Here is a 17358-nt window from a genome sequence, read left to right on the forward strand (position 1 = left end):
CTCACATTTTGCTTTCAATCTCAGGAAAAGCAAACTTATTTTCTTAAATTTTTGTTTTCTATAGAAAATTAGGTATATATCTTGAACATGGCCATTTTGTTTTTCGTTATGTTGTTTAATTTACTTGCAATTAGGTAAAAATGGTTTTGTCGCTCACGTCATAAAATTTGCGTCGCGCGTCAATCGCTCCGTGCTTTTCACTCGCGTGAAAGTCATAGTTCGGCGTCTCGTTTGCGCTTCGAATTTTATCCATATCGTACCGACGCGCTGCGCGCTCTTAACGCGCACGATAAGTCTGCGCGTGGCTAAAATCGGAACTAATCAAAAGTGCCGCCATCTTGTAATCTATCTCTATCTATCTCTTGATGGGTAAAAGAGATTACTAAAGCTGGCAACATAACTTGCCCGCACTCTAGTTTTGATACTTCTTGTTGTTGTTGTTACAATGCCTATTAGTTGTAACATATCGAATGTTGTAGATGCAGCAGGGGCGGCGCACCGCGTCGCTGAAGGCGTCGTACGAGGCGGTGGCGGGAGAGCTGGCGCACGCTCACCACACGCACCACGACCACGGTGCGACATCATCTCTTGAAGAGAAATAGACATTTTTTTTGTTTATTTCTTTTTAAATACACTTAAACAATACACATTTACTATCTAGCCCCAATGTAAGCATACAGAGTAGCTTGTGTTGTGGGTACTAAGATATTTGATACTATAATATTCATATATATTTATATAGTACATATAAATGCTTATATAATTTATAAATACACACAGACACTGGAAAAAACCTATGCTCATCACGCGGCCGTCAAATTTCAACCAATGGCGGTGCAACCGGAAATACCGCTGTCTTTCGAATGCGTTAGGATATTTCGTCTATTTCTCTTCACGTCTTAGCGCCACTGTTAAGTTATTTGATTTAAGAAATCCACGTGAAATTAAGTTTTTCACAAATCTCATGGCTACCGTAAATTTCTTCTGGATAAAATGTAGCCTAAATGTTGCTTTATTTTCCGCTGAAAGTTCCATCCAGCCATTCCAAAGACTAGCCCAGACAAATAGATAGACATGAATTTAAAAAAAAGCTCGTTAATTTTGTGGTATCGTGTAAATATCTATACAGGGTGTTACAGAGTTCCCATAACTTCAAGGTGTTCACAAGTCCACTTATACGAGCGGAACTGTATAACTAATTTTTTTTAACGTTATTAAGTTTTCTTACAAAGTTATTCAAATAATTCCGACTATCCATGTAACACACTTCTTTATCTATCCTTGCATTATAAAATACGTAATCGTAGTGGTAAGACTGTCGATATCGACGAGATATTGCATCTGGCACTCCGCACTTCACTAGTAAGCTACTTCATGATATTTATTAATGAATCAGTATGGCTAGGTCATAGAAGAAGAAGAAGAAGAAATATACTTTATTGTACATTAAAAACAAAAATAAACAATAACTTATAATAACACTTAGAAACTAATGTACAAATGGCGGTCTTATCGCTAAAGAGCGATCTCTTCCAGACAACCACTGTGGAAGAGAAAAAAAAAACGTAAGCACCGATTCGGGTATACGCACACAAAAAATAAGAAAAGTTAAGTAATATAAATACATAAATATTAAGCAATAATACATAATAATAATACATAGACTATACTTAACTACATCATACATATATACAAAGAAATACATATATACATACATACATACATACATACACACATAGATACACATATACATACATACATGAAAACCTGCAAAACATAAAAACAAGACGGCATCTAAGGGAAGACAAAAGAAAAATAAATAAACAAAATAATTCAAAAATAATAATAAATAAAACATACACATACAAGCGTAATTTGGATTAATAAGTTAAATTAAAAGATCAGGGAGGAAAAAAGTGCATGTTTACCAGCCGTTTGAAAGAGGTTAGAGATTGGGCACGCCGAGTGTCTAAGGGCAATGAATTCCAGAGCCGAGCAGCTTTAACAGAAAAGGATTTAGAATAGAAGGAAGTATTATGGGAAGGAATTTTTAAGATTAGGTTGTCTTCAGAGCGAAGGGAGCGACAGTGAGAATCACTTAGAAAGCTAAAACGCTCTTTTAAATAAATCGGAGTCGTAGGATTAAACAGGACATTATACAAAAAAGACAGAATGTGAGTATACCTGCGAAGGCGGATCGAGGGCCACTTGAGTTTTTCGCGAAATTCGGAAACATGGTCATATTTGCGAAGTTCAAATATGAATCTTATACAAACATTCTGAATACGCTCAAGTTTATCCAGTAATTCTTCACTCAAATTTAGATAACAAGTGTCCGCGTAATCGAGAATTGGTAACAGGAGAGATTGTGCAAGCGCAATTTTAGTAGATAAAGGAAGGAAGTTTCGTAACCGTAAGTGACCCCACGGATGCAAACACCTTCCCACTTACTCTGCTTACCTGAGGGGCCCAAGTGAAATACTTGTCAAAAGTAACTCCGAGATTTTTAACCGTGTCACTAAATGGCACACGCGTTCCATCAAAGATTACGTATGGAATATTATCCCAGTCAATACGTGCAACCAAACTGTGACTGCCTATAATAATAACTTGGGTTTTAGACGGATTGACTTTAAGGCCATAAGCCTTACTCCATTGCACTATACAATCTAAATCTTTATTTATGGCATCTATTGCATTGGGTAAATCAGCCAGTTTGGACTGAGCATATATTTGGAGATCATCTGCATACAGGTGATAGAGCGAGGTAAGTTGAAGAGTAATAGAACTTATAAAAAGAGAAAAAAGAAGAGGAGACAACACGCCACCTTGCGGTACGCCGGCAGAAATTGTGCACCAATCAGACACAGAGTCATTGACTCGCACACGCTGCCGACGTCCGAACAAGTAACTATGAAACCAGTCAATCACATTAGGAGATATGTTGAGAGAAGCTAGTTTGGCTAGTAGAAGTTCGAAATCGACATTATTAAATGCATTGCTGAAATCTAGTAAGGCCAACACTGTGACACACTGATTGTCCATATTAAAACGAATATCTTCGGTAATTTTTACTAATGCAGTAGTCGTACTATGACCAGTGCGGAAACCAGATTGAAAAGGATTTAAAAGATTCTGTCATAATATAAGGATGCGATATAAGGGATACAATTTAAGATCTATTCGCAAAATAAATATTTTTTACTCCGAAAATATTTTAAAACACAATGTGTTCGTCATTCGTTTGTTTCACTTCACTTGAAAAAACACAGTTACTAAGAAATCACAGATAGACACTTAAATTTTATTTAAATGTATTGGGCGATGTTAACGCCTACACCCCCCCCCCCCAAAATTTGACTGTAGAAGAAAATAAGGTTTTTATTTGAGTAAAAGGCAACACATAAAGTACCAAAAGAAATATCTTTGTAATATTAATTTGATGGGTGTGCTAGTTTCTTGTCGCAAATGGATTCAATCTTAGGACAATTTTAACCTTAATTTATTCTGACTCGGTATCAATTATCAAGCCTCCATTACGTAAATCTTGTCGCGAACCCCCTGCCGTCGAAAGGCGAACCCCTAGGAGTTCGCGTACCCCACTTTGAGAAACCCTCATGTATAGGAACTGTAATTAATGTATACATTTGTTTCAGGCCAGGGCATGTCGTCCACACACGTGGTGCAGAGCGCCGTTCACTCACATTCCACATCCACTGCCTCTACTAACAAACGCCATAAGCAAAAGTAAGTATTTTTAGATACTAGCGAACGCACGTGATCCGTGATGGCCCAGTGGATATGGCATCTGCGTCCGATTCCGGAGGGCGTAGGTTCGAATCCGCACCGAATGCACCTTCAACTTTTCAGTTGTGTGTGTTTTAAGAAATTAAATATCACGTGTCTCAAACGGTGAAGGAAAAACATCGTGAAGAAACCTGCTGCATACCTGAGAAATTTCTTAATTCTCTGCGTGTGTGAAGTTTGCCAATCCGCATTGGGCCAGCGTGGTAGACTATTAGCCTCATTCTGAGAGGAGAATCGTGCTCAGTAGTGTGCCGAATATGGTTGATAATGATATATGCGTGTAATTCTTTTCTTTTTCCGTGTTTTAGTTGTAATAAATAAAAATTAAGGCGTTACTGCGTTGCTGGTCTTGCGTAATAGGTCTGGCTTAGTTTAGTCTGTCTGGTTTCGTATCATGAGGTCCTTTGTTGGATTCCTAGGAGTCCTAGGGAGTCCTCTTTCTGACAAGATATTCCCAGTAGCAACCTGTAGCTTGGAGTTGGTACTGTCATAACACTGCTTGGAAGAATATATCAAGTTTTGGTCCCGGTTACAAAGTCAAAACAAAAACCTTAGCCCACCTACCTGGTGTGTTGCAGAAGCATAATGGGTTCTATAAAATCCCCTAGCTTTAAGGAGTAAAAAGCTGGTGTGGTTTTTTTTTATATTCTTTACAAGTAAGCCCTTGACTACAATCTCACCTGATAGTAAGTGATGATGCAGTCTAAAATGGAAACTAGATTCAAATAGGCTAATGGTGATGATAAAAACCTAAAGCTTGCTCTAATTAGTGACGGCCGCGTGGTGCAGTGGGTAATGACCTGCTTTCTGCATCCCCGGCCGTGGGTTCGATTCCCACCACTGGATAAATTATTACATTGGCATTACAAATAGACAATAATAATTACTTTGTATGAAAACATAAAAAGTTTTTTAGGAAAAAAAAAATAGTTATGCAGTTCCTATAAGTAGACTTGTCAATTTTTTTTTTAAATTTATAATATATAATAAAATCGGCCTTTTATCACCCATAACACAGGCTATTCGCTTAATTTAGAGCTTATTAGTAATGTGTGTATAGTTTAAGTATATTTATTTATTAATTTTCTGCTCCATAAAGTACTTACCAGAAATGTGTTATATATTACAGAAAGAGCACGTACGGCAGTTCGAGCAGTGTGGGCGCCTTGCACTCGCAGCAGTCGGTGTCCGCCGCCGCCAGCCGCTCCTCCTCGCCCACTGTTGGGTGAGTCAGGTTTTTAACCAACTTAAAAAAAAAAAGAAAAGACTCTCTATTCCATATTTTTTTATGTTTGTTCCCACATAACACCGTCATTTTTGAACCTATTATGTAAATATTTTTTATTTGTTTAAAAGAGTAGGTATTCCAGATCGGTCCCATTTAATTTTCACGAATATCGGTTCAGTAATTTTGTGTTAAAATAAAAACTGTAATAAGTGAAAGAAATTGCCCATACTGTGGCGTTTACGGTCAGTATTCTAGGATACACTAAAAATAGAAAAAAAAATCATTTTAACAAAAATATTTAACAGACTTCTAAGATGCATTACTCTAAAAAGCGAATGATGTCCTTTCTATTGATTGGTTTGAAGGCGGTGCCAAAAAAATAAAGAGCCTAATAGCACATTTGGAATAGCACCGCCTACAAACCGATCAATAGAAAGGACATAGTACATCTTTAAAGTCGGCTCAATTTTTTTGTAATAACATTTTAATTTTTTTTAAGAATATTTGCCATATATTTTATAAATATGACCAATATTCTCATTTCCCTCCAACTAGTCGGGATAGACTGTATTAGGAGTGGGTACGACAATAGTCCAACGGGGACAGGATTGAACCACCACCCCTCGGTGATGAGCCTGACTGCTTTACTGTTGAGCCATTGAGACTCATTTTTATATGTTAAGTCAAAGATCAATGGATAATGATCTTTAGTATTGTTTTCTGTTTTTCATATGTTAAGTCAAAGATCAATGGTAAATGACCTTTATATTTGTGTTCAGTTTGGGCGCGGTAGTGAACAAGGTGACCATAGAGGAGCCCATGGAGGAGGAGTGGACCTACGACCCCAACGAGCCGCGCTACTGCATCTGTAACCAGGTGTCCTACGGGGACATGGTCGCCTGCGACAACCAGGATGTGAGTTTTGTCATGTTGGGAAGACATAGAGACCTATCTATACTTTCGGTATACGAGATATTATGCTGTTTCGCAATGCGCTAGTTAACTCATGTCAAAATTAAGATAAACAATATTAATTTCGCATAATACATGGAATAATGGTCCGAAATATATCGATATTAATTAATAAAAGTTGAGGATTTCTTAAAAATAACTCAATTAAAAAATCACGTTTTTTTCAAATTTTCCAAACGACAAAACGCTGTTGTCCATTTTGTGACGTCACAGTGTTATTTGATGTACCTACTAAACGGTAACTAATATTTTTGTAAAACGCTCCGTTCGGAAGAGATTGTTAAAGTGACGTCATGAAATAGTTGAAATATAGAACATCATGGCCGACAGCGTTTTGGCTCGTATTGTCAAAAAATATATAAAAATTGAAATTTTTATGTTCAAAAAATTTGATAATTTTTTTTCAATTCAGTAGAACGATAATGATCAATTTAAGACCATTAAATAGTGTCAAATAGCCTGTAGTCATGTTGGAAGACATAGAGAGCTATGTATACTTTCGATATACGAGAAATGTTGTAGACGTATACCATCACTAGCTGACGCCGCGCGGTTTCACCCACGTGGTTCCCGTTCCCGTAGGAAAACGGGGATAATATATAGCCTATAGCCTTCCTCGATAAATGGGCTATCAAACACTGAAAGAAATTTTCAAATCGGACCAGTAGTTCCTGAGATTAGCGCGTTCAATCAAACAAACAAACAAACTCTTCAGCTTTATAATATTAGTATAGATTACCAGCCGATAGAGTATGAAACACCACAGTCTTGATCTTAAGCCACCAGCATCTAGCGGCTCCGTCCTCGGTCACCATCTCAGCACCTTTGGACCCAATGTTAATCAGCTTTTCGAACTATATGCCCTGACCATTGTAACTTCAGTTCCGCAACTCGCTGAGCTGAGGGACTTTCTTCTACGAATCTTCTAATTTCTGAGGGTTATACATAATATTCGATGGATATACATAATATTGTGACGTGACGGGTAGCAACAACAGTGATTATACCATTATTTTGTGGTAGAAGAAACACCTAAGTCCCAGAACTTGTGACCTTGAGTGTACGTTTTAGTGATCCCTTTAGAATGCATCAACACTGACCTTCCGTGCCCGACATGATCTCCATACCCACACTAAACATTATTGCACAAAACCACTAACGCGACTGGCAGCGTGACGGTGTCTACGCTGCCTAACAAACAACTGAGCTCAAGTCATCAACTGCCCTATTATTTACCAACACTGATATCTCCCCTCTACAATAACATAAATAATTAATATTAATACCACCTGTAATCGAGGAACTTGTAGCAATATATTAGTACTTGTTTTTGTTCCAGTGTCCATACGAGTGGTTCCATTATCCGTGCGTGGGCATCACGGCGCCGCCCAAGGGCAAGTGGTACTGCCCGCAGTGTCAGACCAACATGCGCCGCAACCGCGCGCACCGCAAGAACTGAACCACCACCACCACCACCACATACCGTCAATCTTGTCCGGGATCTCTATTTGGCTTTGGATGTAGTGGTGACATAACAAATCAAGCTTTTTATCTGATTGTGTAAGTGCCGTAGGATGGAATTATGGCTAGATTCGTATCTTATGTCTGAATATTTAGATTCAACTCATTTATTGATTTGTTTGCTCAATTTTGCCTTTTATGTTGGCAAAATCTTTGTGTAATTGCCCTAAGCCCCTTGAGGCCTCAGCGGCGGCCCAGAGGTTTTGGGCGAGCCTAGTTGAGAGTCTCATGGGAGCCATACTGTAGTTGTTTAGTTTATTTTGCCTTTCTATTAAGACATGTTGAATTTACCATAAAATAGTTAAGACAAGTCAATAAAGTAGGGTGTAAGGTTGCCCAAAGTCGCCATTCCATGAAGTATCATACTTTATTACTTCCTTAGGGGGTACGACTTAGGTAAACCACACTGATTTACTTACAATATTATTTTGTACTATAATGTACATTGTACGTATGGTGTGATTAAAATCGTGTTGTTAATATGTTGTGTGTCACAATAGCGAGTAACTGAATATGCTATCCTTGTTTATTGTATTAAAATGTAATAATGTCTATTTGATTCTGAGGTACATTGTATATAGAGGGATTTGAATTGTTTTGTATGTGTGGTCTGACCAGCCGCCATTTTGTTTTTTTTTTCATAAATGCTGTTGCATGTTGTGACCTTATATCGATAGAGGATAGACTACATGATCATAAAATAAATTCACTTTGAGCTTACACTTCCAGAGTTACATTTATCAAAAGGTGTTAGGCCAATAGTCCACCACGCTGCGTTTTTACTAATCTTGAGACTTATTTAATATAAAATAGTTATTTAAATGTAATGAAATATACCTCAGTCATTAGTCAAAGTTACACCATTTATAACTGCATCTTTCCTGAACAGCTAAATGGATATAATTATTATAGGACTCAAAAGATGATTACAAATATAAGAAAACTAATGTCGAACAAAGGTTATGATTCACAACACTTGTCAGGACAACTTAATTAACAAATCAAACTGTAACCGAAATAAGACCCTCAGAATGGCAGAGAATGACCTTGAGTGGAGTAACGTACTTGTGAACGATGTGTGTAGGGTTAAAGGTACCTTTGACTGTATACAAACACTCCCCTTTTCCACTCAAGTCACTCTCCCCGCCTATCCTAAGTAACCGATTAAGAATTATACAACAAGAGATGTGGTCGGCTCGAACGCCACGAGCACACTGAAGCCAATACGAGATCGAGCGACGTCATATCCGTCACAGACTACTATTTCCAACACTAAACGGCGATAACATTCGGCCATCCTGGTGGCGCATCCGTCCCTGGATCGCGTCCGTCCCTGATGCAGTTGCGTTTACACTGACAACTTGAGCGTGTACAAACCTCTATTGAAGGTCGTGTATGACTCATTTTTAATCGAATGAGTGTGTATGGGCCTTGTGTATCTAGGGTTATGTATAGCTCAAGTCACCATTGTATCTAAGATCGTGTATGACTCATATTTATCGAAAAATGGCAGTAGGGTTACTTAATCTGGTAACCAAAATTCACAAATTTCAAACAGTTATAAGTTGCAATTATTAACACGAAATCTATACGGCAATATTTCGCGTCTTGTCATAATATTAAAACGCAAAATTTTATCGAAAACACCGTGAAACACAATTTCTGTCCATACCGTCAATACTACATTTATACCGTCAATACTTAAAACTTCAATTCACGATTCACACACTATTAACTTTCGAATTTAACAATACCGTAATGTAAAAATCGGTGTACTAATTACTCAATTATTTTGTTACCCTCTTTTATGAAAAATGTTCTCTCATACTAGATTTAACAAAGAAATGTAATACGATTTGATTTAGGGTAGTTTAAAACTTCGTCGTTATCTTTGTTTATTTTGTGGGCACAAGTTCTTTATCGCACTTCTGATATTATAGGACTCAAAAGATGATTACAAATATAAGAAAACTAATGTCGAACAAAGGTTATGATTCACAACACTTGTCAGGACAACTTAATTAACAAATCAAACTGTAACCGAAATAAGACCCTCAGAATGGCAGAGAATGACCTTGAGTGGAGTAACGTACTTGTGAACGATGTGTGTAGGGTTAAAGGTACCTTTGACTGTATACAAACACTCCCCTTTTCCACTCAAGTCACTCTCCCCGCCTATCCTAAGTAACCGACTAAGAATTATACAACAAGAGATGTGGTCGGCTCGAACGCCACGAGCACACTGAAGCCAATACGAGATCGAGCGACGTCATATCCGTCACAGACTACTATTTCCAACACTAAACGGCGATAACATAATATATCAAATTATTATAATAGGTAGCCTAAAATAGCATACATGCTAATTTTATCCCGATGTTTTCACGTTAACGGGATCTTAACCGCACGGTACAGGTAGTGTGATAAAATATTATAAATTAGTGCAAAAATTTGTGTTTTAGCTGGGTAATGAAAACTTTTTTCCGGAAGGCACCTGAATTATTGCGATTGTGGATTATACTAATTTTGATTTAACACCTAAGGGGCCCCTGTAGTCCGAGGCTACCCCATGCTTCAGAACTAAGAACTCACGGCCTCTTGGAACGTTGTGCCAAGAGTACGTAGTATCTTGTCAGTCCTGTCACACCCTCATTGGCGTATCTAGGATTATTTCCTGGGGTTGACCTAGCCCCCGACATGAAAATACTCGAGATTCTTTATATACCTACCTACTATGTAATTGTTATTAATTTGATATTTAAAACGATTTTTGTGTACTATCAGTATTTTGGGAGTCCTTCATAGAATTTAAAATTCGTTGCCTAGAATCCTAAGGTGGGCACCGGACCAATCTAGGGTAGGCACGCCCCACCCGGCCTCACCCCTATATACGCCCATGCACACCCTATAGGTTACCATGCCACTGCATTTATAAGAGAAGTCACACCGTGCGGCGTACATTTGAAAGAAAGAAAGAAAGAAGAAAGAAAGATCTTTATTTTTAAGTAATGCCACATATCACATTAAATCTAAATTATAACATTATGGCTTCACGTCCACTCAAACAGTGGAGCACTAAAGAATGCCCTGTAATATGTGGCACAACCTAGAAAAAGGCCCCAACTCAGCATTTTGCCGCATACTTTCAATAAAAAAGTATGCAGCACTGATTTTCAGTTAGGACCCAGTTCAGGTGCCGCCACGCACACAGTTCAACAGTTTACGTAAACTATTAAATACAATTATTAAGAACTAATTAAAACTAACTAGGTAGACACATTGATTTAAAAAAAAAAAAACAGAAAACTTAAACATAACGATGAAAAACAAAATTAATGATACAAATAAAAATTACCTGCAATATAATTATGTATACTTTTTTTTTTTTGTTAATAACTCTTTTTACTAATTTATAGATAACTAAATACTTGTTATTAAATATATATTACATATACATTTGTAGTTATGCGGCAAAATGTTTCCGGTGCGGCGCCGCACCGCAGCGTATGGCTTCATTCTATCGATGTGGAATTCGCATAGGATTTCTACTGCTACCTAAATTAGGTCTTTATAGGCTAACAAAATAACTGCAAGTTTTATGTTATTGGTTAATACTTACAAAAAAAAAAAATATTTTCAATTGTCAAAATGGTTGAACTAGACTAGTTGTGCTTAGTCTTTAACTTTTTATTACCTTGTGTAAAATCATGTCTCGTTTGTGTGCGTATCGTAACATGTGCATACTTACCTACTTTTCAAAATAAAATCGTATAAAAAGTATTTTGTTTGATTTTAACTAAGTGTACTATAAACTAGTACGTAAATCAGGACAAAAAATGGAGAGATAGCATGTGGTTTTGGGACAAGTTGACAGAGGTAGCATATGTATTACGACGATGGAACAACTTTACATTGTTTTGAAGCATCTTTAGATTCCATACCAGTAGAGCAATTAAATGAACTGCTATTTTCAGGAACAAGCGCAGGTCTCTTGAGTCTTACCTATATTAGGGCATCTCAATATGCCAAACTGAAGAGCAAGCTGTTTGGATGATCCTGGGCTACTTGATCTCTCGTCGATCGTCTGTGCAAGTCGCCGTTATTATCATTATATCAGCCGATGGACGTCCACTGCAGTACATGGGCCTTTTGTAGGGACTTCCCAACATCAGGATCTTGAGCCGGCTGCATCTAGCGAATCCCTGCGACTCGCTTGATGTCGTCAGTCCACCTGGTTAGCTAGGTGAGAACCCTCAGTTTCTCGTTCTCGACCTCTCAATTTGGTAACCTCTATGGTTACCAAATTGCATTCAGGATACATTAGATACCCTATTATATTAATTGGCCTACATTGGACCATGATAGTCCTGCAAAATTTTAGCAACTTACTTTTCCATATCGCGATCGCGACACGATCTGAGTTACTTAGGTACAAATTTACATAAGGCTTACGCCAGTCCTCTTTGCCCAGGGATAGCACCCCTTGTCCACTGCGATATCTGAATCGCCTAGAACCAACCTAGCCGTGGGTAACTATTTACTATTAACTATAAATTTTTCACAAGAGGTCTGATAAATAAAACACTTTTGAATTACTTAATAATCACTTTTTATTTTGATTTGATTATTTTGATTAAAATAAATTGGTGTACCTGCCTGGATCAGCAGGATTATTAAGTACATCGGTGTACCATTAAAATAATGGCAATCTATACTTAAATTAAGTATAGATTGCCATTATTTTATCACATTACAAATTGATACCTACTGTCCGACCGAAATTTCAGTTTGTTTCAGCCGAAACCAAAACGTTTAGTATAAGGTAAGTTTTACGAAAAGAACCAAGTTGGTTAAATTGAAAATCATTTCTATCCATCTACAAAGTACGATAAAATATGTCAGACTCACCGGGAGATGCATGCTCCTTTTCATTATAAACATTTTCTTGCGCAATTATGTCCCCAAAACTAATTGCACATCTAAAGGTGTGGACCTTACATGTACACTTTGGTTTAAGGACACCTTTGTTTCACTCTTCATGGAACAGTTCCGGTCACGTGTTCTGCAAGTGAAGTGTAGAAAGTTGATGATGCATTCCAATGAAAAGCTACCCAGTGAGGCCACTGGATGCGGCTATAAGTGATGCCCTCCACTCCACTCGCCATGCCACTCTTCCGACTTTATGTTAAATGCGGCGTATTCCTGTTTAGATACACTGATACCTCTATATGATGTACAATAATTGCCAGCCTTCAGCCAAACACATTCATAATATTTCTATCCATCTACAAAGTAAATGTGATAAATGTCAAGACTCACCGGGAGATGCATACTCATTTTCATTATAAATATTTCTTGCATAATTTATGTCCCCAAAACTAATTGTACATCTAAAGGTGTTACCTTTGGATGTACACTTTGGTTTAGGGACACCTTTGTTTCATTTTGCATGGAACAGTTCAGGTCACTTGTTCTCCAACTGAAGTGTAGGGAGCTGCTGCTTTCCACTGAAGAGCTTCACATATAGCCTCACCCAGTGAGGCCACTGCGTACTGGATGAGGCTATAAGTGATGCCCTCCACAGGACTCCATGGCACGCCATGCCACTCTTATAACTTTATGTTCATTGCAGAGTATTCCTGTTTAATTAGGTACACTGATACTTAAGTTATCTTCATATATCTAAAAATAATTTCATATTATTTCATAAATCCAAATAAATAAGTAATCAATACAGTCTCAAATAATCTTCTTTCTTGACCACAACTGTTGCCAATATCTCCTTGTTCTTTGTTAGTGTGATTGCAGACAAAATTAGGAACTGACCACTGTGACTTGTATATACTAGTACCTACCTACAAGTCACAGTGGTCACCTCTTAATGCTGCATAACTTCTGCTGTCCTATGTAGAGTAGTAGAAGCTGCTGCTTTCTTATGAAGAGCTTCATTTAGTAGCTTGTTTAACTTTATGCCTTTAGTACAAAATAAATCAATTCAATCATCAACTGTAACTTAATTTGTATGCATTTTAATTTGGTCATTGTATGCCTTTAGATGCACAATTTGTTTTCAGGACTTAATGGAAAAAAGTCCTCAAAACAAAGTGTACGTCCATAGGTAACACTTCCAGTCTTAATGCTGTCTGCATAACTTCTGCTGTCCTATGTAGAGCTTCACTTGTAGCCTATTGCAGTGGTATCCCTTCTAAGTTCTAGCATTATGCCTTTTGTGTTCTTATCAGAATATTCCTAATTGATTACACAATTATCTACATAAACCAATCACAAATTCTCAGAAACAATTTGAATTTGAACTTTTTACCTTATTGACTACTGTTGCAACATCTCATTACAAATTCTTTTGCTGCTATCTGTTCCTCTTTATCAGTGTAAATGCTAACAAAGTTAGGAGCTGACCACTATGAATTGTATGTTATGACCACTAATGCTGTCCACATAAACTTCAGATGTTGCATTGTTCATGTTCATCATTGCTTTATGTTCTATGGTAATCTGAAACAAGGTCAATGTTAACAAGGCATCAAGTCAGGTTTAAATCATGAAGAATATAGTCAGTACTAAATATGCACTAGTTTGTGTTGCTCAGCTAAGCCTATAATGATAATCAGATACCTATAATAATCAGATATGGGTTCTAAGCCTGAAGTCTCAAATTTACTAAACTAAATCAATCTCTGAGCCTGAGGTTTACTAAAACAACTGCAGAGAAATACAGTAGAAATGAAAATTTACAAACAACCTCTATCCCAAAATGACTCTTACAAGATGCATGCTCATTAGTTCAATGTATGTATTTTCAGATGTTCATTGTATGCCTTTAAGTGTACACTTTGTTTTGAGGACTTTGTAAAAAAAAGTCCTCAAAACAAAATGTACATCCACAGGTAACACTTACAGTCTTAATGCTGTCCTATGTAGAGCTTCCCTTATAGCTTCATTCATTGGCCTCTCTCTTACTTAATGTTAATGTACTAGATAAACCAGTCCTTCCTAGGAATCAATGTGAATGGAATGTGTCAATGGAAAACATTGTAAAAAAACCTGCATAGCAGAGATTTTTTTTTATTCTCTGCATGTGTGAAGTCTGCCAATCTGCATTGGGCCAGCTTGGTGGACTATTGATCTTACCCCTCTCATTCTAAGAGGAGACTTGATCTCAGTAGTGAGCTGAATGTGGGTTGATAATGAACAAAAAAAAAATGTATCTATGTAAAATAAGTGATATTAATCTGTGATTGCAATTATCAATTTAGCTGCCTAGCATAGCAAATTACTATTTTTAAACAGACCTTTTCAACCACAGTACCTAGGTTGAAACTTGGCCTTAATAAGTGATATAATAAGTGACAATCTCTGCTCTTCCTTCCGTTCCAACGTGATACCAAGAATTTGCGTTGATGAGACCTGGGCTACTGAGATGAGAACAAGGTAGAGGCCCTGTGGGAGTTCAAAGAATTAGAATCAAAAACTAACTTCTGCGTCATTATGAAGTATAATGTTTCACTGTCATCATATGTTAGATGGAAGTAGTCTAAATCAAAATAATGCAGTATTTCGCAATCGCGCAAACCTTGTGTAAAAACGATGCACAAAAGTTTTAACACGATCAGTGAGCTGAGAGTAATAAGTCTAAGGACACTGAGTACAATACATTATGCCATTGGAATGAAAACAAGAGGTCGTCTATATAAACATCTAATAATGGACATTAATAAATAAATTTAACATTATCACTTTGAGCCCACCAACCCGCATTTGAGCAGCGTGGTGGGTTTAAGCTTCATATCCTCTCTTATATACAAGGAGACCTGGTTCTCTATTTATTGGGCCGATAAATAGGCTGTTACGGATTATACAAAAAGTTGTTAAATTATTTAGAATATATTTACTTACTATTAGACCTGTATGTAATTCAGCTATAACCTTAACCACGTATTTCATGCAATATTTCTGAATTTATTTACATTTCGAATAAAACGGCTGTTTAATATATGCATCGAAATTCACCATATTTTATATGAATTATCAAACCATACCCTTTGAGTTTGTAGAGACCACGAGACGAGAGAGAGAGACGAAATAAGAAATTTAAAACCACGCCACGCCATGACGCCAGCGCCACGCCTTTTTTTTTTGATGATTTTCTATTTTTGACACCAGAGCCAGACCAGTCATCACCACAGATTAAGATACTACGTACAGTCACCATCACAGACCACAAATCCATCACATCACGCCACGCTACCCACGTACCACTACGTATCACATCACATCACATATCACAGATGATACCAAAGATTACAGTGTATTATGGATGATTACGTGGTATGAAGTGGTATCCATCACATTGTATTCTATGGTGGTATCTATTAATCTGTGCCACCCACGCCACCACAGACGACACATGCCAGTCGCCACCACTCACCAGTCACCACAAAGCTTAGACCATTAATAACGTTATTAATGGTCTGAGCCACAAAGTCACAAACGTCACGCCACAGATTATGCTTCACGCGCAACGGCCGCGCGACTTAGACCATTAAAAAGAAAGGACCTGCCTCGTAAACCTTACCCCTCTGTCAAAGATCAAGAATCAATGATCTAACGCATTTATAAAAACTGTTGCTATAGAATCGATGTTTCATTGTTGTAATCGTTTTCGTCGTGTAAAGAGCTCCCTACAAATTTCGGTTTGTGTAGTTGAATGGCATAAAAAAACGGCCAAAAATTTGTAGCTTAGTAAAAGATGGAGTAACGTTTCATTTGTAAGTATTTCTACCATAATTTTATCAAATTTGTAATGAAAACGATTTCTAAAAAGAATCGATTCTTTTGACGGAACAGCAAAAAAGTAATAGAACATTCTATTACTTTTTTGCTATTATATATATTCTGTGGAGTTTACGCGATGTGTTGTTAGTCTGTGTAAAAATTACGCGTGTGTAATACACACACGAGTCAATTATATAGTTCTGTGTAGTGTATGGACACAGAATATACTTAATGGTGTTAAATGTTTTCGATGTGTGAGTTTACCTCGCCCCCCTCAAAAAACGACAGACTTTTTTGTTGGTGAATTTGGGTGCGAAACAGGTCCATTCTATAAAATGGTCTAAGTCTGTGAGCCGTCGATGAGCCCTTGCCACAGATGCCACAGATGAACTGATATTATACTAGCTCCAGACTCAGACTAATTACTTATAAATTTACTACTACTAAATTTACCAACAAATGTCTGCCATTTTGTAAGAGGTCACACACATTGTGGTCTGTAATATTTTCTGTCCTTACAAAACAAACTACTATTTTGATTCGCAATACAATACTATATGTATTGCAAATCAAAATACTGTGTGTAATTATTACACAGATTAACAAACACATCACTCATTCACTATCGACCTATATTCGCCTCACTGCTGAGCACGAGTCTCCTTGCAGAGTGAGAGGGGTTAGGCCAATAGCCCACCACGCTGGCCCAATGTCGATTGGTAGACTTCACACGCGTAGAGAATTAGGAAATTTCTCAAGCAGGTTTCCTCACGATGTTTTTCTGTCACCGTTTGAGGAAACACATCATACAGAATATTCCATTACTTGACTGATGATTTTTTGTTCCGGCTGAAGAATCGATTATTTTTAGATATTGTTTACAATATTTTGATAAAATAAACATAGAAGTATTTACAAATACGAGTCAATTAAGACCAACTCACTCACCTCAGATTCGCGGACGATATTGTTCTATTTGCTGAAACAAGTAAAGAACTAGAAATAATGATAAATTTAGATAATTTTTAAAAACGCGA

At 37.2% G+C, this 17358-nt stretch overlaps 1 protein-coding gene and 1 long non-coding RNA gene across 6 annotated transcripts in view; one reads left to right on the plus strand and one right to left on the minus strand.

Moving 5' to 3' along the window:
* LOC112045354 (inhibitor of growth protein 3) overlaps positions 1–11306 on the plus strand; it is an 18049-nt gene extending 6743 nt beyond the window's left edge. The window contains exons 7-11 of the mRNA XM_024081502.2: positions 480–573; positions 3657–3747; positions 4937–5032; positions 5815–5950; positions 7347–11306. Coding sequence (XP_023937270.1) covers positions 480–573; positions 3657–3747; positions 4937–5032; positions 5815–5950; positions 7347–7466 — 537 coding nt within the window. The 3' untranslated portion in view covers positions 7467–11306. The remainder of the gene's footprint in view (positions 1–479; positions 574–3656; positions 3748–4936; positions 5033–5814; positions 5951–7346) is intronic.
* LOC112045312 (uncharacterized) lies at positions 11148–16001 on the minus strand. 5 transcript variants are annotated; one of them, XR_008251854.1, is made up of 4 exons: positions 15586–16001; positions 14839–14986; positions 13851–14041; positions 11148–13210 (listed from the first exon to the last, which is right to left on the minus strand). It is a non-coding gene; the product is annotated as an uncharacterized LOC112045312 (long non-coding RNA). The 5 variants fall into 5 exon arrangements; XR_008251851.1 differs by having other exon boundaries at positions 14839–15994; XR_008251853.1 differs by lacking the exon at positions 14839–14986 and having other exon boundaries at positions 15586–15991.
* Positions 16002–17358: the final 1357 nt, after the last annotated feature.

The sequence above is a fragment of the Bicyclus anynana genome, chromosome 19, assembly GCF_947172395.1.
Source record: "Bicyclus anynana chromosome 19, ilBicAnyn1.1, whole genome shotgun sequence".
NCBI lineage: Eukaryota > Metazoa > Arthropoda > Insecta > Lepidoptera > Nymphalidae > Bicyclus > Bicyclus anynana.